Source organism: Trichoderma gamsii (assembly GCF_001481775.2).
Source record: "Trichoderma gamsii strain T6085 chromosome Unknown Scaffold_32.2, whole genome shotgun sequence".
Taxonomy (NCBI): domain Eukaryota; kingdom Fungi; phylum Ascomycota; class Sordariomycetes; order Hypocreales; family Hypocreaceae; genus Trichoderma; species Trichoderma gamsii.
In genome coordinates, this window is record NW_020171369.1 from 60,616 (window position 1) to 87,219 (window position 26,604).

Below are 26,604 nucleotides of genomic sequence, written 5' to 3' on the forward strand. Positions count from 1 at the left end.
GCATTCCGCGCGTTAACGGCGGGAATAGGCAGGCTTACGAAGTTATTACAAGTAAGGTACTAGAATTACTGTCCGCGAGGTTCCGCGAGGAATAAAATGGATCAGTTGCTTAAATGAATTAAGGTTATCCTGGGGTTTATGGCCCCATAAGTGTATAAGGTAAGCTGCGGAAGAACTTCGTCGGCTCGTCTTCTGGAATTCGACCGTTCGATGTGATGTCATGCCACCTATATCACAAAAGGCTAGAGATCCAATGGAATGTTATAATCTCATCGTTTACTATATAAGTGCCGATCTCTTAGCCTGAAAAGGTCAACTAACTATTCAGCAAAATACTCAACATCGTCTAGTTATCTCACTAACAAACTGAGCGATACTATTACTCTTTTACTCTAAAAATTTATAAACTCCTTCAACTAGACACATATTTTCGCAGTTAAGCTTTTTCACCATGTCTACCAAGAGAATTATTGCGGTACTCGGATCAACTGGCAACCAGGGTGGCTCTGTTGCCAAAATCTTCCTGAATGACCCTAAACTCATGAAAGACTGGACTGTCCGCGCTATTACCCGAGATATCACCAAAGAGTCTGCGAAGAAACTTGAAAATCAAGGTGCTGAGCTTGTTGCCGTAAGTTGAGAGGAAAACATATCTTATCTTCAACCAAATAAGTCTCTGTGATCTCCTTTACTAACACAATTTAGGCGAATATCAATGATGGCAGTTCATTAGCCAAAGCCTTTTCTGGGGCTGCAGCCGTTTTTGCTGTCACAAACTACTGGGATACGATGAGCAAGGAAGGCGAAGAGCAACAGGGCAAGACAATTGTGGATGCTGCGAAGGTAAGCCTGGCTGTGCGTGATTAAAGGTTTGAGGCTTAATGCTAAGATATCGGATATAGGGTGCTCAAGTACAGCACTTCATCTACAGCTCGCTCCTCGATGTCACTAAGGGTAAGCTACTTCTTTGCTCTCAAGACAATGAATTGCAAGACATGTATCGTTTATACTGACTCAACTAAATGTGCAGCCACCAATGGTAAACTGGCCAAAGTTTACCACTTCGATAGCAAGGCCGCGGTTGAGCAATATGCTCGTGACTCCGGAATTCCAGCCACCTTTTTCCAGCCTGGTTTCTTCATGTCAAACCTCCCTGGACAGATGCTCTCTCAAGAGTCGCCTGATAAGCCGTGGACACTAGCACTTCCTACTCCGGAAACAGCGCCATTCCCGATGTTTGACGCGGAGGCTGACACGGGAAAATTTGTCAAGGCCATCGTACTGAAGCGTGACGAGGTCCTGGGCAAGCGTGTGCTTGGAGCCACAGCATACCAGACTCCTACAGAAATGCTCGCTGACTTTAAGACTGCTTTCCCTAATGCTGGCAAGGATGCTAAATTCTTTTCTCTCCCCCACGAGATGTTTACGGCTGCATTGAAGGGAAAGGGGATGCCGGACTTTGCGGCTGAAGAACTTTTGCAAAACTTCCGTTTGATGGATGAGGGTGGCTACTATGCGGGGGAGAAATTAGACTGGAGCTTGTCTCTTCTCGAAGACAAGCCAACGACCTGGCTGGAGCATGTGAAGGCCGCAAAAGCATTCCAAGGCCTCAATTAGGGCTTCATGTAGGGATTCCCCCCTCATTTCTATAGCTTTAATTTCATCACTTCTTACTACTTTCTTGAGTTCTCAGGAATACCAGCAACAGATAAATAGGCATCGTGAAATACACCGCATATTGTACCAAAATGCAACACAAATCACATGCTAATAGACAAGGGCGGCGTCCTTATGTGTGTACACTTTTAGTCCTGTATCGGATTCCATTACATTCCATCTCCACTTTCCGAGTAGTATTTACTATCCCTACTTACGATGTGTACGAGGTGCCAAGCGGAACCCTTACCGCCAACTCTAATATGACGAGAGCCGCTCCCGAATTGCGACATGTGAATTACAATCCCAGTTGCGATGCCGAGATTATACGACTTGATTGCCCAAGGGCTCTGTTACTTGAGATTTTACGTAAGGCACCGATATACCGTCACCTGTACCCATATCGCACAAAACGGAACTTGTACAGTACGGCGGTTCCTGCGTGATAAATGATCTCTGCAGCTATACAGCGCTATATCGATTTTTTGGACTTAATTTTACAAGCCCTATTGAACAGACTTGCGTGTTCCCTTGACATCGTCGGCATTGGAAATTAGCATTAGGTCCGGAAGCCGATCGGGTTATCACGCGAGTTTAAACCGTACTTAGAAATACATTGGTCAAAATGCATAATATTGCATTAGTACAGAGTGAAGGTGCATTAATAAGTGAGTGGCACATAATATGCAGTCCAGCAAACTTGCATATAGTGACCCCTACAAACGTCTGGGAGAGACCCGAAAACTTGTACCCAATGCAAATGAGATTATTTAACTCAAAATTTTTTTCAATGTTTAACATCTGACTCTTACTCTTCAAAGTTAACATGTTGTGCCCTCCGGAGTATTGTTTCACGGTATGGCTTAATTAGACCGGTGAGATAAGTGCGCGTCAACTTCGGTCAAATTCCACCAACATTGAGTACAGTTCAACCGATCTGTAAAACAGCAAACCAATATATATACTGCTTTTAGAATTAAAAGAAGCGAGAACTACTTAAATAATTAGGTCTTTATGCTCATCATAAGTGACTTTTCTTTACATCTGAAAGAAAAGTAATTAACAGCGCGTATAGCATCGTCATTCTCATTCACGTCGCTCACTATGGTTATCACTAAGAAAGAGAGCGAATATGTCGTCGCGGATCCTAACTTCAAGCCTCTACCCAAATTGGGCCATTTCAGTGAACTAGATCCAGAGTACGCAAAGCTCAGGCCCGTGATGAACACCATGATGGAAGGTTTGTGGCAACCTGAGACGTCTTTAGAAGACTTTCGCAAAGCCTGGCTCAATGATACGCCGGCGCCTGATGGTTGCCCTGTAGAGGGCAAGGATGTCCTCACTGAGACGCGGATGATTCCTACACGGGATGATACGGAGATTGAGGTCAAGTTGTACATGGCCAAAATAAAGAGTCCTGACTCTGCAATGGTTATACGCTACCATGGCGGTGGATGGGTTGTTGGTGGGCATTGCACTGAACATCCTGAAAATCTTATGATTGCTGCTTGGACGAATTCAGTGGTGGTCAGTGTCGACTACAGACAGTGAGTGGAATAGAAGTGTGATATGTTTTTCTCATTCATTAACGGTATGATAGGGCGCCTGAACATAGGTTTCCGTATGCACTCAACGACTGCTTCGATACATTAATATGGGTAGGTGCTCTACATCTATAGGCAAGATCAGATAACTGTACCCTTTGTGCTAATGTGATGCAGTGCCGCAATAATGCTGCTTCCATCGGTGCCAATGCATCTAAGATTATCCTCAACGGAAGCAGTGCTGGTGGGAACCTAGTAGGTTGATTCATTTCTCAGCGTGTAACTCATACAGTGGCCTCAAATATGTAAATCTGTAGGGTAATCAAGCTAACATGTTATTCACCAGGCTAGTGTTGTCGCTCTCATGGCCCGAGACGAAGGTTTCAACGGTATCGTAGCCCAGATCCTCTCATTCCCGATAACTTGCCATCCCAAGTTCTTTCCAAAGGAAGCGTACGAGATGGGTAGCTACCAGCAAAACTGCAATGACAGCGTTGTGACCGCTGCCCGTATGGAATGGTTTTGGGACTTGTACGTGCCAGAGCCAAAAGACAACTGGCGCTACTCACCGTTGCTTGCGCAGTCCCTGAAGGATCTTCCACCAACGTGTGAGTAATAAACATTCAATCCAACGACTTAGCCAGCTAGGCCCAGAAAGCAACTTCAGCTAACAGCCAATGCTTCTACAGTAATTGTGGCTGCGGGATGCGACATTCACCGGGACGAGGCAATTGCTTACGCAGAGAGGTTACAGCAAGAGGGTGTTGATACGGACTTGAAGGTATACAGGGGACTGCCGCACTGTTTCTATATGCTTCATACGCATCCACAAGCAACAGATTACTATAGAAGGATCGTAGAATTTGTCAAGAAGTTCTCTAGCTAGGTATGGAAACGAGAGGTGTGTTCGCAATGAGGAAGCTATTGGCGCGTACAATGCTTGTCTCGATCTATATAGTACGCCGAATATGAAGGCGGCTTATTTTGCCCAAAGGCTGAGCTTGAATGATGTATTAAACCTGAAATACTAGGTGGAAAAGCTCGGTAGGTCTTGTTCCTACACATCACGCATCTCCATTTCCCTTAGAGACATGGTGCTACGCTGGGCCTTCATCGTTGCGTCACCCGTATAGCAGACGGAAAGCCCGACGGCCCATGCGCAGGGATCTTAGCAATTGCTATACGAGACATTATGCGGATAAAGTGAGACCCGGTGCTCATTTCTTTATATTATGCGGTGCGTTCATCTGTATAACCTATTGAGTCGCTAACATTATCTGCTGTGCCTCTTACTTCTGGCCGCTTGATGTCTTATCCATGACATTCTAGACTATGTTGCACTGCTTCTTCAACGTTGCAGCTGACTGAATTGACTGAATTTGGGGGGATACGAGTCAGTGGAGCCGCCGTCGGCATTAAGCTACACGATGAAGAGCGCTCCCGTGTCTGCCGAGACTATTCTCCCTACCTAACTACAACTAGCAGCACTACTACTAGTAGCAGTATTGAACTCTCCTCACTTGCACAAACAAGGCAGCTCAAAACGGCAAACTGGTATTTTATCCGTAGAATTATCCGCGTGATTAAGACAACTAATGGATTACTATCGTTGCTACTATACTACTCCGTAGGAGTTTTCTATCACTCGGCCGCCTACTAGAGTTGAAGCTACACGTACTCCCTCGAAGTCACTGTACGATAACTCACTAATGTTCCACAATTGTTGTCAAAGCATACGAAAAACCGCCGTGGCTCGGTTCAACAATTAGAGACATATCCTGCAAAGCATGTCAACGAGGATTCCTCTTCTTGGCGACTGAACACGAGTCCATTTCGGGTCCTATGTTTCTGACCGCCATACTTGTTTTTTAAGGGAGACTTGGGGCGGTATCTCAGCCAAGTCTATACGAAATATTTGGTAAAAGTTTTAAAACATTGGCCCAAGTTCAGGGGGCGGTGAACTCGCCCAGCCATGGCATTTCCCGATAGGGTAACCGTTGACCTACGATCTATTCATGGAATACGAGCCGCGGCAGATAAATCCCGGACCGGGCACCCCGCAATCCAGCGCATCACGAGATTCTAGGCATAGTCAAGCCTAAAGTTGCAGATCCGGCAACGTTACAGCTTAGCAATATGGTAGCAATAATGGTAGTACAACAAAGGCTTGCTGCTAGATTCAGCACAGAACTTATCAAGACAGTTCTCGAATGCTCAATTAGTTACATCACTTTCTTCTTCTCTCTCTCATGTCTAAAAATGAGACCTCGGATTGGGTCGTCGCTGCTCGGTATGTGGGATAAACCCCTGCATACGTATGACGTTGAAATTGGCCAACTATGTTGCATCGCCACCGCAGCGGCGATTTTGCCAACAAGCTTGTTCTTTTACGAGATGCAGCAGGGGTTTTGATTCGTTGCATCTCGTAAGGCGCTCGGGTGATCGCATCCGTCGAGGAGCTTTTCTGGCGCCCCTGAATAAGGCAAAGTCTATTGTGGTGGACTCTATACTCTTTTGACATGGGATTAGTTCGTATTGTTCATTCTCCACTCGAGCCTTCTTTCCTTCGAACTCAGAGTTCTATCTATATAAAGAGTGAAGAGTTTCTCCATCCATTTGCCCAGTCCTTCATCCATCTCACACTTCGCTCTACATCCATCAACTCGACTCAACTACTACTTCACAAAAGTCTCATACCAAACCACCAAAACCGCCACCATGCAGTTCACCAAGACTTTCATCGCCGCCCTCTTCGCAGCCTCCAACGTCGCTGCTGCTCCTACTCCTGCCGACAAGTCTATGATGGCCAATGTTCCCCAGTGGACAATTGAAAACCTCAAGCGCACGTGCGACACTGCCAACACTTCATGCACTTGGACCTTTGCTGTCGACACCCATCTCGCCGCTGCCACATCTTGCACATACGTTGTCAAGGCGGCCAAGGAGGCCTCTCAGGCCACCGGAGGCCCTGTCACTTGCGGACCTTACACGGTCACATCCAGCTGGAGCGGTCAATTTGGTCCTGGTAACGGTTTCACCACTCTCGCCGTTGTCGACAACTCGAAGAAGCTCATTGTCTGGCCCGCCTACACCGACGTCCAGGTCCAAGGTGGCAAGGTTGTCTCGCCCAACCAGAGCTACGCCCCTGCCAGCTTGCCATAGAGGATGAAAACCAGCTTTGGTATTCAGTTTTGAATTTATCAGCGATTTACAGCAATATGTTTGCAGCAATATAGACGGAGGAACAAATGATTCAGGAACGATGGCACATGACGCTTTGGAAGTAAGACATCTTAAAATATAATGTAATAAAATATAATACAATATTTTACTCTCAAATTTGAGCAGCGCTCCCCGTTTTGGTGACGTACATCCCATATAACTAAGTATACGCGTGTTTTCGGCCCTTTCTGGTGTATATTGCCTTTGACTTCTTTATTAGTATGTTATTGAGTGATTGGTCCGGCTCTTTATCTTCGGCGCGGAACCTTATCTTGAATCTTATTGTTTCTGGGCGATCTAGGCGATGTGGCTTTGTTGATCACCATTTGACCAAGCTAGATTAACTTTACTGGTTTAAGGCACCCAATCTAATCCGCTCATTGAACCAGAAAGTTAGGTACTTTATGGGACATAGCCCTTTACGGTGTTTTTGAACTACTATAGCGGCATTTACACATTAAATATCTATTGCACATTCTTCGACCCCCCAAAAAAAGGATACTGCCAGTATAGAATAAACGGTGGCGTGTAAAGTACAAGAAAACATTGTGTTTATGCGCCGGTCTGATACGATTTCATTACGGCCTGTATGCTTATATCATATTATTTCTGGCCATCTGTATTTACTAAGTTGCGTGGTCGCTTTTGTCAATAAAAGAGCTTATGAAGTATACTGTAGAACAGGGACACTTGATAAGCTTACGCTGCTGCCTTTGGGATTAACGTCCTAAAGAGTGTGTTTGACCTGTTTGTCCATGTAATTAGAGCAATGATGTATGTGTGTCAGTGTCAGTGACTTGATGTATGCGGAGAAAGAATGTGTGAGGCGTGACTCGAATGTATGATCGCATCTCGGGCTTAGATGGGAGATGATTGGGATGAGTCGTGCTGTATTGGCGGGGATGAGCGTTTTCTGCTATGTGCGAGTGGTTCTTTTTGCTAATTATGGTTCTTGTTGCTAATTATGATTCTTTTTGCTAATTCATATGCCTTCTAGAAAGCCATTAGTACTCGTAGACTTTCATGGAAAGTAATAATCGTGAATTCTCAACTAAATCCTGTGTCACATCTTTCAGGGTCCACAATGTCAATAACTAGGAGTATGTTCTTGACAGGGCTGGCTCTCCATCAATGGCCTTGAATGCTTTCTTTCCACCACGTTAAGTGCTGAGAGCTCATAAGAATAGTTTGACTTACTTATTGGATAAGGGTTTGTTGTTTAGATGCCTTTGGCTGTGGCGGATTTAGCTCTTGGGCGTATTAGCGAAGCTATTTATAGCGATCCAAGATAGAATCGCATGCTATGTTTACTAGTTTTAGTTGTTTTGTAAATGGTTTTGGGCTTCGTATTTATTTATCAGAATTTGTCTGAGTTATAGAGGATAAGCTACACATGAAGACTGGTAAAACGATCACATAGGTTCCACAAGGCATCGCCAGAATGAACCAAGACGATTTTACTTGAAGAAATGTTATCCAGTCCTCTAGGTTCATTATCTGACAACTTATCCGTAGCTTAACAAAGCAGCCAGCCCGTATATATCAATACTCAACTGTCAAGGATACGAAAATGGGAGAGGTAACATGTCATTATGCGTTACGAGGGCAAATTTTGCGTCGACGGTGGCCTGCCATTGGGTGGAGCTCGTTGAACTCAACTCTTCATACAACGTGGCGGATATGTCGTCGTCGATAGTAATCGTGGCAGAAGGCTCAAACAGTTGCCCGTTACCGTCGACGTCACAAATTTGGGATTGAATTGCTTGCCGTATTGAAGGCCATATAAGAGACCGGATTAAGTTGTCTTGACTCGATGCGATAGGGATTTATACTGTCAACTCATCCCTTGTGGCCGGGGTGAATCTTGGCTTTTTGGGTCTCAGGATGTTGAGCTTCTCATCGCTACAGCTTTTATTAAAGCACAATTAAGTGGATAATGTTGAATCCTGTCATTCGTAATTTAGTCCAAGTTGTCAATGCATTTGGAGAGTTACATTGCTCTCAGCAGCTTCAGACATGTTGCGATCGATATATCATAGTCTATGGGCTTGGCGATATAAAGAGGCATTTAATTGTCTTAACTATCTTAACTGTTAATATCATCAATTCGCTATTACTGTCAAATAAACTGTGAACATTCACTACAATGCCGCTACACTAGAGTTTACTGCACCTCTCTGGAACTTGAAAGAAATTGGTCGTTACGTTGCAGCAAGGCCAGGTGATGAGCAAAGAGGATATATCTTTTGAACGCGGCGGTTTCACTGAGGGAAAAGAATTACTTGAATAGGAAGTTCCATGTCATCATCATATATTCATATATACTTGCTATTTTATTCACGTTTAGACCATGCCATTATGTACATTTTGCTCATCGTCCACAAATTGCAGTAAACAAGTCAAAGGAAACTCGTACGAGTCGCAATTATATAGACTTGTTATAACCTCCAACCTTGGTAAGGACTGGCGGCCTATGACTTAAGCAAAGCCAGCGCTGACAACGAAGCTCACGTCGTCGTTGAACGAGGTAGGGCTGTCGAAAGCGTGCTCGCCACCGTTGGCTGCGATGTAGCCAAGAGCATCGTAGTGTCGCCACCAGCGTGCGGGATAGCTCCATGAGTGGAACGAGTTGCCCTGGCCATTGATGCCGGCTTGAGGGCAGAATGTGGCGTCCTCGCCGAAAATCTTACTACCGTCGTTGGAGTTGAGAACCAGAGCATAGTTGGAGTGACGGATATAGTTGCCGGGAGTGTCAACAGACTCAAACGAGAAACAGGCGCTGTTTGCAAGACCGGCGTGGACGATCCAGCTGGCCTGCTGCTTCAGAGCGGTGCTGTCAGACGAAGAGACAACTTGGGTGTTGACGGTTGTACCGGAGTGCGCAATATAACGCGTAGTACAGCAGGAAGTGGTAGCTCGCAGAGAAATGTGAGATCCAACGGTCAGACCTGGGCCGCTGACCATCAGACTGGGGTCATATGTGTACTTGGCGGCCACGATATCGGCTTGCACCGAGTTCTCAGTGGCATCAGACGGGTATCCTGTAGTCATTACACCTTCGTAGAAGGTACCAACGGCACCATCCGAGTTATCGCCTCCGGTGCCGAGGATAATAGCCCCTTCTTTGCTCATTGGTTGATATCCGTTGTTGGGGCGGACGCCGGAGTAGTAGGTGGACAGACCCCCGGAGGCGGAGTTTCCACCACGAATCGCCCACTGGTTCGGCTCGCCCTTGATAATTGCAGTAACAAAACGGGATGTAATAGTCGGGTTGGCAGGATTGTTAATTGGATCAAAGCCAGAGAAAAGGCCGTTCTCCAAATCGGCCATGATCCAGGGGCCGCTTCCTGAGCCCGTTCCGCGGCCCGAACCATCACCGGTACCAAAGTAAATGGCCTCCATGTGACCGTTGCCGGTATCCCGAGAGTTTGTCTCGGCATTGCCGTAATCAAAACAGCAGGCAGTGTTGTAGTGGGTGCCGTCAAAGACAGCGTACATGCCCTCGGGAGCATCGCCAGTTGCGGTGCCATTGGCGTCGTTGTTGCGGTAGCCCGTGAAGGGTGCAATGAAGGTGCCATAGACCTTCTGGCCGTTCAATCTGACAGGCGCGCCAATTGCACTGGCCAAGTTATCAAGACCGCCTGGGAGAGGGCCTTGTGCAGCGCCGCCGGGAGGAGCCTGGGTGATGTGGTTGCCATGGCCGGACTGGTCATAGATGATGGAGATCAGGCATGTCGTACCCTTGCAGAAGGTGTCCTGACCGGCGGCATTGGCAACGCCACCGGTAGATAGCGGCGCGATGTTGATCGTAGCGTTGTCAGAGCCCCGGCGAACCTGGTAGAGCGAACCGTTGTAAGATCCGTAGAGGGAGCGAGTTGTGCTGTGCGCGGCAACACATGGCGTGCCACCAGAGGCGTAGATGTCGCAAGGTCCAGCAGCAACAAGCTGAGAGCCCACAGCAACTAGGCCGAGAGTGAAAACGCCAACGCGTTCGCGGATCGGCTTGGAGAACATATCGATCTGTATAGATGGACAAGGATATGGATATGGCTGTGGTCTTGAATTGGTCGATGAGACTGATCTGCAACGAGCAAAAAGCGAGGGCGATCTGTGTGGTTTTTAAGCTGAACCACGTTGATCAGTCTCAGCCAGGTCCTATTACCATTGTGAGCAGATACTATCTGATTGTAGCTTGGAAGCAGGAACATTTTTTACCAAATAGGCAGGAGGTTTCTCTGTGAGGTATGGGTGAACACTCCAACTATTTGGAAATACTACCTTTCAACTGGCATCCTTGTCCTCTCTATCGACAACATCACCTTACAGTAGTCTTAAACCGTAGCTCGAAATGGCCGAAATAGTCCCGTTGGAGTGTTAACCTTGTGTCATACATACCGCTCTTCAATATCACAAGAAGGGCCGTCATGAGGCTGGATCTGGGGTATGGATCATACGGATAGAGTGAGACATACACTTTCTCGACTATTAGCGTCTGCGTAGCTTGGTTCTAGATGAATACACTAATGCAGAACAGGAGAAAACAAGGACAAAACAGCCCATCCAACGACGGGCTTGACTTCTACCATTTGAGTATCCCGGTTGGTGACAAGGACAGCATTTGTTTCTGAAGGCGCAGTACCTAGTATTCGTATTCCCCGGAGCATTATGTACTTGCCAAATCGGGAGTAAATCCTCCTTATCATTTGTGATATCCTGGCTTTGTGGCAACAATTGCACATAAACTTACACCCAACTGCCGGCGGCAAGAGGAGACAGTAGTTGTCTCACCAAATCGCGCTACGAGCTAACAAGATCCTACCATCTCACGCTAGGAACAAAATACCACCATACAGGCTGCTAAGCTGCTAAGCTAGCCGACTCCCCTGCTTGATTCAATCCATGCGGGAATATTCCTTAAGCGTGCCAATAGATGTAGACAATTGTAGCGCTGCCTGGCGTAGGATCAAATAAGACTCCACTATTATCCTGGGGAAGCCTTGGGGAAGCCGTGTTGGGCTTGGGGTTGGGACTCGAAGATGGTATTCTCATCGTAATTTGGCGGGCAGTCATAATGTGACTAAACTCCGAGTGAGTGCTAACCAAAGCTAACCAAAGTATGCTACAACCGATGAAAGCATAAACATCTGGATCGGTAGATCCTTTGTGCCTGACATGCTTACTACCCTCCATAAGCCACCCGTCTGTTTTCCCTTGGTTCGAGTACAGCCACGCTGACAGTTAGAAAGCTTCTCTCACTGATGCCATTATGAAACTTCTTTCGAGTTTTTGGAGCATAGGTATACTCATGTCCATTTGGGTGTGCATTCTCATTGTATGACTGGCTTCACAGTGTTAGTTTAGTTACAGAATGGTTGATGTTTACATGGATAGCGGATAGGGTTGGCCGAAAAGGTAGTTGCTAGCTGATCGCTGTGCGTGGCAACGGCAGTGTATCCCGGCGGGGACCACTCAGGTAAAAGGGCAGGGTTGTGTTGTGTTGTGTTTGTTCATGCGCATTGTGGTAAACAGTTTGCGAGAGGGAGGCGATCCCTGCCGAAGCCGACGAGGGGTGCTGTTTCCACATGATCCTTCGGCACCATGACCATATGAATGCTACGATATTCAAGCCATAACAAACCACGTAGGGACACATGTGACCAGAAATCTTGGCGCTTTTGGGGTAAATTGAAAGATCAGCTCGCATGGAGGGTCGTTGCTCCCACAGAGCACGAGTTCAACGCAGCACATGATGGATCGACAGAATTGCAGTTGGTCACGGGTAGGAAAAGCGTCATTGAGTTGACCAGTCGCGGCCGCAGACGCTGATTGCCATCTAAAAGAGACTCGATCTTCTGCAGATGTTATTTTAGCCTTTTTAGAAAAAGAAATGCAAACCGCATTCCAAGCAAAATACATGTACTCTCAACGTACTTTTGAAGTTCTGGAGCTTGTTGGAGCGAAGCCACAATGAAACAAAGCTGTTCCGCGCCAATTAGCTGCAATTCTTGGCTGCCTTGATATGTAAGCAACGAGCCCATCTGCCTTTTCTCGGAAATAATGCGCGATACTTTTCGCGCTTACTGCATCAATCATCTCCCATTCGTGCCATTGGGCGGAATCTAATTGACTTTCTTGGCCCCTTGCCAAACAGCAGCTTCTCAATTGCCCGGAAAGCTTGAACGGGCGAGGTCCAAGCACCATGACGTACGGCGAGGAACCATGTCAGAGTTGGCTGCAGTTATTTCGAACTGTGTTGAATATTCATAATTGCTTGACGCGACGTGTCTCCCATCGATTTTACGCGATCCACTGCAAAGCGCCCAAACTCTGTTTGATTGACGCTCGTTACGCCCGCACCAAGCTTGGACGCAATGAATAGGTCTTTCGATCATCATTTCGCTGTCAATTGAGTCAATATTCATGGATTGTCATTTCCTTCAATCTGCACTGAAAACAAGCCAATTGTGCCTTCTCGCTCTCTCTACACAATATGAATGCGGGGCCAATTGAGCTGTGAAAGCAGCATCGACATCTAGCAGATGCTAACATTGGAAACCAGTTCGGCAAAGAAATCGAAAATTGAGCCACCTTTTCTGGTGAAGAATGATACTCACTACTGGAGATTACCTAGAACTTCTCATGCGCCATATTAACTAATATACTTCTCTTCAGCAAAGATGCGAAGTAAAGCAATATCCGCCGTTACAAGACCAACTCCAACTTCGAATCTCTTCTATCGACTCGATTTTTACGAAGATTTTGGCCTACTTTATATGCGTGATGCAAGAATACAGATCTTTTGTGACTGAGCATCCAGACACATGAGGAAAGATAAGACCAAGAACAGAACTTCAACAGCTGGAGACAACTAGATGATGATGAGCAGCCTTATACATTAAATGGGAACTTACCAAACACCGACTGCTGCGGCTCTAATCGGTCTTTGAGAAGCAGTGTAGCCTCCGTTGCCAACCGAAAGCACACAGCTTCTCATCGACCTACAATACTCAATAATCATCCATGCGAAAAACGAAATATTCACTCGCGAAGAGCCAAGCTCTGAATATAGCTCTCCTGAGAAGCGAACGCGAAGCCAAAATGATACGTTGGATTTCTCAAGTTGGCCATTTCAGTGGTCCATCATAATGATTAATTTCATTGCCAAAAGATCCTCGCTCCGTAGCTACGCGATTGGTTTCGAGATTAGATATGTTCGCTAAAAGAGAGTGATAACCCACGCATAATATTATCTGACTCACAACTAATTGGTACCGTCAATGTTAAACATTCTGTATTGTAGTGGTACTCTTGAGAGTCTTTGGGATGGATGATATTAGAGTACAATAGGGAAGTGGCAAGATGGTGAACTACCTATCTACCAGCCAAAAGAATGTCAAAGGGTTCCACAATTTATATACATAGCTTTTGTGCCTGTATATATCTCCAAATTGATCTTTATGGTAGTCTACCCTGGATACATTATAGAGGTGCTAGAGGCAAAGATGATCTGAAAGATCTTGTTAGCGAAGTTGATGAGGAAGTAGAAAAAGGAAAGTCAGCTTGACAATAAAAATGCCATAACAATAAGAATAAAACTTTGAGCGCTTTTTGAAGAAAAAGAAAAGTCCACAGAGCTTTGCTTCTAGAGATGAGTGACATGTAAAAAAATGGGCGAGGTTTCTCTCCTGATGGTCAAATCTTTGGAACTATTAATATTCTGATCTTAAGAAATTTTAGTGTTAGATTTACTACGAACATTAAAGTAAATGTTGTAGGGTATTTCTAGCTCCATCTCATCATTCAAAAGCCTATCATGTTTTCAACTTTGGGAAGGCTCTGAGAACTTTCAATACGGCACAGCGCTTTTCCAGTTCAAACTTCACAGAGGTGACGAGAAATCTACTTTTACACTATTCCTGCACAACACGCCTAAGGCGCTTCATAACGATCCATTTCTTGATAAGCCCGAATCTAGATGTGAAGGCACCAAGCGAGAAATATTCCTCCACAGCGAACTGATCATGCTTGAGTTACTCTCTTGCGAAAACGGGCATCTTTCGTTGGATGTTGGGTGACAAGGACCTGTGTTGGAAGCAGCAGCAGCGATGGGGGTGGCATAGGAGGGAAAGGAAGAGGCCAGGCCCGTGGGGCCCGTAAAGCATTGTTGGCCTATGGTGAGGGGGTTGGTGATGTTGTTGGCGGCGCAGTTGGCGCCCTCGGGGCGGGTTCTTGCCCATCTCAATCTCCTGGCCGTTCCGGCCTCAGAGGAACAAAATCATCGCAGGATCGATCATTATCCATTCCCAACGGAGAGGGGCACTACGTAATCAATGTCAGCTTGGTTCATTATGTACTCTATGCGTTTGTTCTCAATAGCATCTGATTTATTGGGCGATTCATTGACCAAAACGCCAATCGGTTGAAGACTAACCTCGGACAGTTACTGGCAAGAGGGTACCTGCAAACGCCGGTAGCAAGGGAGTAAAATCACGAGGTGTTTATAGGCTCGACCATGATGGTGATGGTGACGATGAACAAGGAGACTAGAAATAAAAGTCTCTGCAATTTACTCATGATGCTTGGGAATACGGTGGTGAGTAGACTTCTCATATCGGTGGGTATCGATTAGGCTACAGATACTGAACCTCCATATTGTAACGACGCTATCTTGCACATCGGGCGTATTTGCACGCTATAGTCTCGATCACTGTTTGAAGTTAGAACATGAGACATCAATTGATGAAAAGACCAGCGGCTACTGCTGCTACACTCTTCCAAGTTGCTGAAACTGACCACCTTCGTCCTCAAAAATTCTCTCCTAAAGCCCTATGCCACGCGCAACCACGGCCACAGCCGCATCTTGTTACTGAATTTCTACCGCTCTCCAAATTTTTCTATCTATCCATCATTAACATCGATTTCAAGATTTGTACTTCTCTCATCGCATCCGATTACATACAACAAGCCGGCTACTCAATGCCGATTGTTCAGTTGCTCTCCGGTAGATACAAGATGTTGCCTTCCGCACCTCCCACTCTCTCACCGTGCCTTGGTGCTCAAAGAACAACCAGCTGCAGGTCCCCCTCAGCGGGGGAGTTTGCGTAAGTTCAGATAATGCCATTGGATGAGCTTGGCAAACTCTATTAATTATGGATAGCTAACCAACTTTGTGCTGCACCCGTCGAAGCTCCAGCTCCAGCTCCAGCTCTTCCTGCGCTTGCCCCTCCCGCGCCCCCTTGAACGCAACGGAAGAGTGAAGAGCGTCCGTGTAAGTGGAGACAGTAATCTCAAGTTTGATACATTTGTGAGAACTAATTATGGTCTACTATACAGCCAAGCAGATAGCGGCGAAAGCAAAACCGGCGCCTGAGAAAAGTAGCAGCAACAACTCTTGCTTTCTCACCACCGCCATCACCACCACCACCACCACCACCACTGTCACTACACCTTGATCCCTCAACAATGACCATGATGTCGGGCGCCTGAGATGCTATGCTACATTTCGCATGGCATTTTCTCTTAACTAAAGCGGCTTCAATTCGGTCCGCCTATGTCCCGGATCCCAGCAACCCAAGCCTAGCTCGCCAAGTCAAAGACTCCTCCAACAGTCTCTACTACTTCGGACATGATCCCCATCTCGCCAATGGCAACAAACCCCACTAGAAAACACGATTTAACAAAAAAGAAAGATGGAAGAAGATCCTTGAACTACTTGAACTACGCCATGATCCAAAAGGCACCAACAGTGACGCTTATAGGCAAGCATTGCTAGGGAGAGCTCCAAAAGAAACTGCAGCAAGGTACCTCAATTTGGGACCGCTTTACAAATTCCATGGCTGCGCGTACTAGAGCTGGATGGCTTTTGTATTCTTATGAAACTGCAGAATCTCGTACCGCAACAAGGTTGGAAATGACAAGGTTCCGCGACATTAAGTCGATGTTGTGGTAGAGCACTCAAAAGGCCGCGCTCTAGTACAGTCAGTCTCTGTATAACATGTTGAAATAATATATATATATATATGCTTTAAAATTAGGAGCAGATGTAGCAGATGTAGCAGATGTAGCAGATGTAGCAGATGTAGCAGATGTAGCAGACGTAGCACTTAATAGCCTACATGCACGTATAGATGCTAGCTAGAGTGCTGGAGAACGGAATTGGGATGCTGGATAACCGTCACTTACTTTCCAATCTTTAGAAATCCATTTTATATCAACTATCTGGTATAAAATCTACTCTAGTAGTATGAATTTCAATAAAATAAGAAATATAAATACGTTCAAAGTTCAATTATTAATAGGATTATTATGTATTAAAATATATCTTTCTTATATACAATACCTCAAAATGTGTAAACAAAAGCTTTGTTGTTTATACCACCCATCTTGCTTTATATTGCATAAACGTTGCTTTGTGATATCTTGTTCCCACCATGTTCTACTTGCGGCGCTCACGATAAGGTAAGGTTACCCAAAGATGGGGTCTACAAGCGTTGTTAGCAGTAGCAGTAGATATGTTCGACTAAATTCACCAAAAATTTGACGACCTTGTGGCTAATATGCCACTGCCCTTTCGTTTTGACCAACGTGTCGTTGAATTGTTGACAAAACTGCGCGTAGAGGGGAGGAGAATGGCTCACGTCCCAGAAAGAACCGATAAAACTTGTAATGGCAGTAGCACCAGTTCCATCAGCGTTGACGTCAACATTTTGAGTGCCAAAACTATGCTGGGTTTCAAATTGCGTCAAAAGTGTAATCAGGTACTTGTTGATGTTGTCAATTCCGGTTTGCTGAGATCCAGGGATGGTCAAATTGAGCACAGCATCCTGTGTGAAGATACTGTTGAATTCAGGCACAGGGCGAGTATCAACCGCAAAGGAGAACGCATTGACGACGTCTCGAATTGCCAAATTGGTGGCTGGGTCGGCTGTTTTCCCCAAGGCCGAACTACAGAAAGTAGCAGCCATAGCGAAGTGCTGGAAACGCATTATGCTGTATTGAAGTCCTAAAATATGGAAGTGTAATTGGTATGTGATATTGTCAATCACTCTGAGCTTACTGATGGCTAAAAAGGCCAACATTTATATCCGAGCATACTGCAGGCCATAACTCTAGAGCCGCGCTCTACCTAGCGCCACCGCGTCGGACTTGGACATATTTTGGCGGAGTTGAATCCGAGGTTGTAGCTCGCCGGATGATTACAGCTAGTGGCAGGGCTCCATCACAACATCGGCCAGTCGTGTTATATAATCTCCATCATCCCAACAACATACCGCATACACTCGCCATTGTCCAAGCAGCCATTACCAAAAAGAGCCCTCAATAGTCTGAGTCACGACGCTGGACGTTGAAGTAGCCTGAAACAGCAAGACGCTCGTCCGATTTTGCTCTGCACATCGAAAAGAGGCTGCAAGACAGTTGGTCTGTAAGAGTAAAGACTTGGTCATGTATCCATCTGCGGTCTATTGCAAGATGCGTCGTTCGACATAAGCCTAGTACGTTTGAGCCCAAAGGTGGCTTTGAACAAAAAAATGTGCGTTAGCGGCCAGCTTAGTTGAGAGGGCCTTGCGTTGCAGTTCCGGTGCTCATGTACCCTGTCCACTTGCCATTTGGGGTAATCTGAATAATGCACCACAAGCAGGTTGACAGTGTCTCAAGCTCTACAGCAAGCGCTCTTCGGCTCAACGCTGCCGATATCTCGGGATCGATAAGTACGAGGGTGTTCTATACTGGGCGGATGTAACATTCCCGCAGATGCAAAAAGAACGCTTTCAGAACTGCCAATAGCAGAAATCTAAGGATCGGAAATTAGTTGCGTGGATGCCTAGCCAGGTAGTGCTGACCTTTGTCAAGTCCTGTTTAAAATTACACAATGCAATTCCACATCTATTATGCTTCGACTCTTTATAACTGTAAGAAAATGTAAAACATCTAATGTTGTCGACCAATCCCATGCAAACTCATTCCCGGCGCCAATCCTACTCGCCCGTTGCATTTCCCCTGTGGCTTTGCAACCGACTCACATACTCAGCCAACGACGAACTGATGCTGCCCCTAGCCAGGTCGGGCTATCGCAATCTAAGAATTGTCACGGTTCGGCTAGCCACCGATCGGTCTTGACCTTCATCGCCAACAGTGTTGGTTCTGTGAGGAGTGTAAAACACATGAAGCAATAAAGGAACCCAGCTACGGTGAGAAATAATGGTCTTTAGGCATTGAACGGTTCCAATGGATAAGATTCCAAACAAGGCGAGCTGCTTCCTGCAGACTTGAAAAGCTAAGAATAACACAACAAAAAGGTACTGTAATAGATGATGATTCTAACGATGAAGGGGAAACAAATGCTATGCTCGCGGAGAATGCTTAAGTCTCTTAAAGCGAGCAAGAACTTGAAGAATGAAAACAGGATTGCTATGCGAATCGTTGTTGGGACGGTATGCCCGTTAAGGCCATTTCGCCAAGGAGCTGGCCGGTCGCGATAGTAAGATGGTCTTGGACAGTCGCATGGCCCGAAAGAAGAAGCCCACCAATGGGCGCAGTGAGCGTAGCAAGAGGGAAGAACGATATGGCATCGAGCTGGTAAACAAATGCAATCTTAATTCAACGAGTAACACGGGCTACCGGTATTAGCGTCCTTTTCAATCCTTCTACTTATGCTACTATATCCATCTGCTCCATCGCTGTACTAAACATTGTAGAAAGCGTTAACTTGAACACTCCCTATGAGCTAAGTTGTTCTTTATTCTTATATAAAAACGCCCATCTGCTACGTGTTTGTTATTTCACAAAAGACAAACGGCACACCCGACAAACTAAAATGAGTGCTTGGTGACAATGATCCTGCGATGCGGCCCCTTACGATTAAAAGCTAGTTTGACTCATCATCGAGTCGCTGACAAGAAGTTGCCTATTTGGGCTGTAACCAACAGCCACGAATTGCGCAGGTGGGGCTTCGGAATTCTTTGTTTATGCACAACCAATTCCGTAATGTGAAATCAGAGGCAAGCTGTAATCATGCTATCTTCTCAGGTATACCCAGGAACCCTTTAGGTGATGACCACTTTCGTAGACGGGTTTCAGCGAGAACCCTGTCAGCAGAATTGCCATCTTGGGAGCATGTGGCTGACTCTCCTGCTAGTAAGCGGTAGAAATCAATACATTGTGGCGTACTTCTTTCCTGTACCCATTTCTTGAGACACAGTACTTTCATCAAGTTGGAATAAGGATCAGATATTCTTGGTGGTTCTATATTAAAACAATAGAGGCTTTTTTAAGTATATATAGGCTAGCATATCGCTACTCATGTCGCCGAAGCAAATCTCTAGATAACAGACATTAATTCTATATAAATCACATCCATCTGTATCTCACACCCGATATAGAGACAACTATACTCAAGACGTTATAACTCTTTATTCACTCTAAACCATGACTACCATAGCAACGAGTCGCTACGCAGAGGCACACGCCAACCAGATGGGGCCCGGCGATGCCAGACCTACTGCTCTGCAAATCATCAAAGATGAGCAAAGAGAGGGGAATATGAAGGACAAGGTTGTGCTCATCACCGGTTGTTCTTCAGGACTAGGAGTCGAGACAGCGAGAGCCATGAAAGCTACCGGCGCAACCGTTTTTGTCACAGCTCGCAATATGGACAAGGCGAAAGAGGCGCTTGGTGATATTCTCGATGGCGACCGTGTCCATCTCCTAAAGTTGGACCTCGAGTCCTTTGATAGCGTTCGATCTTGCGTCGAAGAGTTCAAGTCAAAGAGCAGCACTCTCAATATCGTCATTGAGAACGCAGGTATCCGACACGTGCCATTTGGTAGGACTTCAGATGGCTATGAAAGGCACTGGGGCACGAATCATCTATCACATTTCCTTCTGCTCGAGCTCCTGAGGCCGACTCTATTGGCATCCTCAACTCCAGAATTCTGCTCTAGAGCCGTAATTGTCTCTTCTACTGCTCATAGGAATGCTCCAATGAATTTTGGAGACTTGAACTGGGAGACTCGCAAATACGATCATGCCATTGCATACGGCCAGAGCAAGCTGGCGAATGTTTATACCGCTAGTGAGATTGAAAGGCGATACGGCGCCCAAGGCCTTCACGCATGGAGCGTGCACCCCGGCGGCATTCGAACAGGACTACAGTCATCGGGTCAATTCGACATCAAAGATTGGATGGTAATCATCAAATCTGGTCCGATAGCAACTCTTCACACCATGATGAATGCTGAGCAAGGCGCCTCAACGTCGGTGTGGGCCGCCGTTAGCAGAGACCTAGAAGGCCAAGGAGGAAAGTACTGTGAGAGGAATCGGTTCAGCGAGCCGCTAAAGAAAGGCTGGAAACTGATTGACCCAGGCCATGCCGAATGGGCCTACGATCAGGATGCAGCGGCAAGGTTGTACGATTTGTCTTTGAAGGAAATTGGGGTATAAAGATGCTTCTCAGAGTGTTGGCGCTGTCGAGAGATAGTACTGCCGTTTTATCTGTGTTGGCAAGAAAGCGCGGTTCGGATTGAGAGGAGACAATGCTGAACGCAAAACAATGGGAGGAGTTAGAGAACAGTTAATTAGCGTGCTTTCAAACTTGTACAGAGGGGTTTTAGTCTAATAGTTTATAACAGATAGAAAGTTTAGTTGCTAGTCCCGAATTGTCAATTCATATGCTCAATGATACCGAGAGACGACGTTCATCAAACTGCTAAATATAGTAACGTTTTGTCTTGCTATTCGGCATTTGATGCATAATTACTACCGTAATTCGCTACGATCTTTTAGGGTACTGCACGAACAAGGAAAGCAGCAATTTGCCCAAACTGCATACTACAAAGAACGCTGTTTGTCGACACGAAGAAGCGAGCTGTTGTAAATTGTCATTGTGAGATAGCTAGCTACACCGATCTTCATTCTCTTGGTGTGAAATCTCTAACTCCCGCGAGCAATCTTCTGGAGTTGAGATAGATCTCCGTTAAACACATCAGAGTCGCCACCCCAAGGAGACGAGTCGCTGTTCTGCCAAATGGTATAATAACTCCAGCCATTAGGTAGTGAGCCTACAGAGCTGGCGTATCTAGCGACAACTAGAGGTGACTTGCTACCGAACGAGCCACTGTTTCCCGTACACAACTGCCACCAGCTCGTGGAAGTGTAGATTAGAGGATACTGAGTTGTGGCGGCATGGTAAGTGGTGATAAAATCGTTGATCCAGCTAACCATAGCACTAGTGCTCAATCCGTAACAGCTATTACCACTGGGCGCATACTCAAGATCAAGCATACCGGGCAGAGTAATGCCGTCAGACGACCAGCCTCCTCCATTCTTAAGGAAATAGTTGGCCTGAGCCGCACCGGAAGAAGAAGCCGGCTGTGCAAAGTGGTATCCACCTCGAATGAAGCCCGCCTGTGTAGCTTGGGTATAGTGATCGCTAAAGCTGGGGTCAATGTATGTGGTGCCTTCAGTAGCCTATAATCCAGGGGCATCAGCAAGCTGGAACGTTGCGAAAAGTAAAGATATAATTTGAACCTTGATAATGACGAATCGAGCGCCGTCGGAATACGCTTTGGCAAAATTGACAGTGGGCTGGTAGTGGGATATATCGAAGCCCTGGACGGATGCACTTGCGATAGAAGCAAAGATGCCGATTCCGGCAGCAATGGAAGCAATTGTCTTCATTATAAGGATATGATAGACTCAATTGTAAGATATGGTGAATAATTGCGACTGAAGAACTATGGTTGCCAAATGCTGCACGCCCAGAGAGCAATGATGGGACGTTATATACCCGCACTTGGCATCACTGAAGGAGCGGATGTAACCCTCTCAACTTCTTGTTTCGATTTCGATATGTTTAAAAAGCAAAAGTTCTTGCTTATTTCTTGTTTTGACTGAGGCAAATAACATTAGATCTTGCGGTAACATCCTTTCTATCACATCAATGATTGGTTGCATCAGGTCTTACATCTGCTCATCGTGCTGCAGCTCTTGATCTCAATCCCCACCATCTTGGGCGGTACAACCACTCAAGCTCAACTCAGAGCCGAGAGCTGAACAGAATCCCTGGCCGTGAATGGGTCCTTTTGCCGGCAGCTTAGTCGAATTTGGTAGGTGGCACATTTAGGGATCCCGGCTGAAAGAATGATATCACTACGGCTCAAATACTTGACGTAACGAGCGTAACACAGATCTCTTTGCCATGAGGAGAGACTATACGCTTTTTGGGTGAGGAATAATATTAGTATATAGGATTTCTTCTCTCGAAGCATCTAGAAGCAATGCAAGAACAATAGAGAAAGCAACGTCTTCTCATACTATCTACCCCGCTCATTTGGCAACCGGAATCCATCCGACAGTCCTAGCCGATTACATCCATCCTCTATCTTCATTTTCTCGCACTTGCATACTGCGCACTGCTTCCTGCTCATGGCTTAGTGTCTCCGCTAAATTGCAGATCTACGATATAGGCTAACCACGTGGAAGAGCATTGGACGTGAATTTCTTCCCTTTGACCAGATAGCTATCTCATCTATTGATCTTCTTTTATAAGCTTTTACAGCTCATTTTGAATCAGTGAGCGAGACTTTGTGTTATATAAGTGGCCTTCCTCGGATCCAGATAGGCAGCGTTTGGAGCTTTGTCTATTAGAAGAATTCAAGACGTTGTATAAAGGAATATTGTCACACAGATAGAAATTTGGCTAGTAGGTCTAGTATGGGCGCAGATATGATAGGAAACTCAAATGCCATTTATCTGAAAACATGCATGATGGATATGGTCAAGATTTGTGAGACAAAATACGTGTCAGATCGGACAGCAGGTCTACCAGATTGCCCTCCAAACTCTATACGCACAAAGCCAACTGCCTGAAGAAATCAGTGCAGGGTTTGATGTGCGGAATACTTGCAATCTGTAAGGTGTTTGTAGATTGATGTGTAGCACATTGCATCCCAGGGCTCGGCTGAGCCTTGCGGTGGACGAGCCACCCACGTAAATGGCAGAAGCCTATATCGCCCAATGGAATAGGCCTCAAGCAGCTTTGCGAGAAAGGAAGAGACTTTGCAGGCTTTCGAGGGGGTGTTAACGAGAGAGACTTACAATGAGAAAATAGCTGGCAAGTGCAGCAGAGTCATGAACGCCATAAATGGTAGGCCAGACGAACGTGAGGTTCTGAGATTCGAAGGAACAGAGAAAGAGGCGAGAACCGTGGTAGCGGATGGTAAAGATGATGTTGATGGCGATGTAGACGCGGGCAGGAAGACGGCTATCCTCCATATCTGTCCGTTGTCTTATCTTTACAAATGAGCAGTAGTCTTTATTATAATTGCGATGAATACTTTCGCCCAAATGGCAGAGTTGGTCAATGCCAAGCTTTATTTAGTACGTACATAGATATATAACCACACCTATTCAAGGCTCAATAGATAATCAGAGGCAGCAAGTCTAAGAATTGAGAAATGAAATGGCCAAAGAAACAGTAGAGTACATGTAAAATAGTGAAGAGAAGGATTAACATCGGACGTCAGGCGCGGCTTCTCAATCTCCATCATCACCTTCAACTGTGAGCTTGTATTCGCGCAGTTGGTCGACATACGTGCCCTTATGTATATTAATTTGGTTTCGGTAGATGTAAGTCTTGACTTGTGACTCTGGCATTGGGCAGTGTGGCTTATGCAATCTGTCTTGCGTCTGTGAGGACTCGGGGTTCCGAAATATTATCATCCAAATCCACCCGGATGCCTTGGCGATATCAGACGCGTAAGTTGTATTGCTTCTGCAGGATGTAGCATCAGGATTCCAGCTGGTTAGAGGGGTAAGTACGAGGTTACTGAATTTTCGTCCAACTTTGTGTATACGCAGTGAGGACATGAGTAATCGTCGTCCCAAAGCCGTCTCTAGCGGAGTATTGTAAGCGTTTTTTCTCAGATAATGTTTAGTTCATTCAGTAGGAACAGTCATCAATAGTGTATCTTAGATAGGCCAAAATACTTCTGTAGTGGTTGAATGGATGAGACTTGTACGGAGACGGTAGCGTCTCGGTGCATCTTGACGTTGAAGGCGAAGTGAAGAAAGAACATGAAACCCTTTCTTTGCTCAAGAAACTCAAACATGAGGCTCACACATATCCTCATATTTAGTAGAACACTGAAGTGTAAGCCACTTTGGGACGACGATATTACCGAAGCGTAAGCAGTCCGATATTCTTGCTCTCGACTTATTATACCTAACATCCACACTATCATCTCTCTGTTGATCATGATAGACTTATCATGCCCTTTACTACGAAGTAGCAATAAATAGACCTGAGCAAGTTGTGAGAGTCGCTCTGCCTGTAATTCTTGCGCCCTTCCATAACGGAGCCCATGCTCCCAGAACAGCCGTAATACCAGTGCAGAGAATCATAGGACCATATTTAGTCGCATATCCCAATGGTTCTTCCGTGAGTAAGTCTTTAATGGATAAAAGAGATCCGGAGAATGGTCCGGAAATTAAAAAGCCCAGCCCCCTTCCGCCAAGCAGGAGACCAAACACTAGAGAAGTTTCTGCAGCTCGATCATCTCTTTTGATCTCTTCAGTCATACTAGACCATGTAGAACTGAATCCGCCCGCGAAAAAGCCGTAGAGGATAACAAAAGCAATCATAGTACTTAGATGACGACCGAGCCCCCACAGAAGAAAGACTGGAAGAGCACTACCGAAAGATGAGAGAAGAACGAGTTTGGTCGCGGACAATCTGTCGCCGAGCATGCCGTGGACCAATGATCCAGGCACCGAAGCCGTGGAGAAAACGGCAAGCAAGATAGGGCCCGTAACAGAAGACAGACCGATAGCAGATGCATAAGAAGCCACATATGTGCTGGGCATTAGATATCCAAGTGATTGGACGACAACACCAAATTGCATCATCCAGAATGAAGTATGGCGGAGAAAGGCAAAGGAGAGTGGCCGGGCGCGAGATACCGTAGACAGCGGAATGCGCGGCTTAAGAAAGAAGAGAGTTGGCACCGTCAACAGCGCGGAAGCTATAGCCCAGGAAAGGATTGTTGCGCGGAGGCCGAACTTTCGTAGTAGCAGACTGAACAGAAAAGGCATGGCGACGCCAACTGATGACTTTCCCGACCACATAATGCCGTAGGCCAGACTTTTGCGGTGGACAAACCATTCGTCCATATAGAGAGAAATTGGACTGAAGAGAAGCCCGCAGCCAATTGAGTAAAGAGCGCCTTGTGTCGCGATCAAACCGGCAATGCTGCTAACAAAAGCAGAGGCAGACAGGCTTATAACGGTGAGAGCGAGCCCCAAAGGACCGCACCAGCGTCGTAGGTACGGATATTTGCTCAGTATCACGAATGCGACGGGCATCAACAGATACATGACTCCCATTTGCACGGATCCGACAGTGGCAATGGCTCCGGGAGAAGCGTCTATGCCATGATCGGGATTACTGTAATACTCTTGAAAGATGCCGAAGGAGACAGAATACCCTATAGCATTACGTCAATGTTCGACAGAGTTCATTCATAATTCATAGTAGGAACTCAACAAGTACCCCAGATAGGAGCTTGAGCAGCTGTGCAACATGCGAGAGCGACGTAGGCACCGCGTCCATAGTCTGCTGGAGGCAGTGTTTGCTCAATTGAGTTCCTAGGGTCCTCTCCATGGCCGTGCTCGTCGTTTGTATGGACACGACTTAGCTCATAGTCATCGCCAACAATAGAATTGGCCATTTTGTGTCATCAAAATCCACGGCGTGTTAACAAGTAGCAAATTTCCAATTATTGAAGAACTCGGAAAGCATTGTTTCTGCCAAAAACCAGCTTCTGGTTGAACTTGGTAAGCCAAGCAGATAACAGCAGGATCTACAGAGCCACGTGCGTCAGTGGTCCGACATCGCAGACCGGCGCTTTCACACTGGAAGGGCGCTTCAACAGGATAATGAAACAACTACATGATGTTCACATCAGTTTCAAAGATATTTTCTCGTAGATATTTCTTATTTTGTTATGTCAAATGAGGCGAATTCGCTGAGAACATGTTTCGTATAACACACGACTATTTTGCAAAAGCGGAAGTCACCAACAAATGCAGTGAAGCTATTTCAGTTGAAAGAGCTCGGAGCTCAATATCTGGAAATATTCCATATTCCGGTTTGCATAATGACATCTAATAGGAAGATTGAGATAGT

At 46.0% G+C, this 26,604-nt stretch overlaps 8 protein-coding genes across 8 annotated transcripts; 4 read left to right on the forward strand and 4 right to left on the reverse strand.

The window, feature by feature from the left end:
* Window positions 1–451: 451 nt before the first annotated feature.
* TGAM01_v208027 (NmrA-like family protein) lies at window positions 452–1,617 on the forward strand (the record flags this gene model as incomplete). Its single annotated transcript, XM_018809203.1, has 4 exons — window positions 452–631; window positions 706–843; window positions 903–954; window positions 1,031–1,617. The coding sequence occupies 4 exons, from the start codon at window positions 452–454 to the stop codon at window positions 1,615–1,617; spliced, it is 957 nt and encodes a 318-aa protein (XP_018657577.1).
* A 1,143-nt stretch (window positions 1,618–2,760) lies between these two features.
* TGAM01_v208028 (esterase/lipase/thioesterase) lies at window positions 2,761–4,060 on the forward strand (the record flags this gene model as incomplete). Its single annotated transcript, XM_018809204.1, has 6 exons — window positions 2,761–3,203; window positions 3,257–3,314; window positions 3,378–3,455; window positions 3,547–3,808; window positions 3,875–3,981; window positions 4,040–4,060. The coding sequence occupies 6 exons, from the start codon at window positions 2,761–2,763 to the stop codon at window positions 4,058–4,060; spliced, it is 969 nt and encodes a 322-aa protein (XP_018657578.1).
* Window positions 4,061–5,918: 1,858 nt separating this feature from the next.
* TGAM01_v208029 (hypothetical protein) lies at window positions 5,919–6,362 on the forward strand (the record flags this gene model as incomplete). The annotated part of the gene is made up of 1 exon (XM_018809205.1): window positions 5,919–6,362. One exon carries the CDS (start codon window positions 5,919–5,921, stop codon window positions 6,360–6,362), a length of 444 nt encoding a protein of 147 aa, XP_018657579.1.
* A 2,538-nt stretch (window positions 6,363–8,900) lies between these two features.
* Window positions 8,901–10,436, reverse strand: TGAM01_v208030 (alpha-L-arabinofuranosidase B; the record flags this gene model as incomplete). Its single annotated transcript, XM_018809206.1, has 1 exon — window positions 8,901–10,436. The coding sequence occupies one exon, from the start codon at window positions 10,434–10,436 to the stop codon at window positions 8,901–8,903; it is 1,536 nt and encodes a 511-aa protein (XP_018657580.1).
* Window positions 10,437–16,870: 6,434 nt separating this feature from the next.
* On the reverse strand, window positions 16,871–17,407 carry TGAM01_v208031 (hypothetical protein; the record flags this gene model as incomplete). The annotated part of the gene is made up of 2 exons (XM_018809207.1): window positions 16,871–16,903; window positions 16,952–17,407. The coding sequence occupies 2 exons, from the start codon at window positions 17,405–17,407 to the stop codon at window positions 16,871–16,873; spliced, it is 489 nt and encodes a 162-aa protein (XP_018657581.1).
* Window positions 17,408–19,847: 2,440 nt separating this feature from the next.
* On the forward strand, window positions 19,848–20,861 carry TGAM01_v208032 (oxidoreductase; the record flags this gene model as incomplete). Its single annotated transcript, XM_018809208.1, has 1 exon — window positions 19,848–20,861. One exon carries the CDS (start codon window positions 19,848–19,850, stop codon window positions 20,859–20,861), a length of 1,014 nt encoding a protein of 337 aa, XP_018657582.1.
* Window positions 20,862–21,350: 489 nt separating this feature from the next.
* On the reverse strand, window positions 21,351–22,097 carry TGAM01_v208033 (lysozyme; the record flags this gene model as incomplete). Its single annotated transcript, XM_018809209.1, has 2 exons — window positions 21,351–21,887; window positions 21,948–22,097. The coding sequence occupies 2 exons, from the start codon at window positions 22,095–22,097 to the stop codon at window positions 21,351–21,353; spliced, it is 687 nt and encodes a 228-aa protein (XP_018657583.1).
* Window positions 22,098–24,698: 2,601 nt separating this feature from the next.
* Window positions 24,699–26,146, reverse strand: TGAM01_v208034 (hypothetical protein; the record flags this gene model as incomplete). Its single annotated transcript, XM_018809210.1, has 2 exons — window positions 24,699–25,903; window positions 25,969–26,146. The coding sequence occupies 2 exons, from the start codon at window positions 26,144–26,146 to the stop codon at window positions 24,699–24,701; spliced, it is 1,383 nt and encodes a 460-aa protein (XP_018657584.1).
* Window positions 26,147–26,604: the final 458 nt, after the last annotated feature.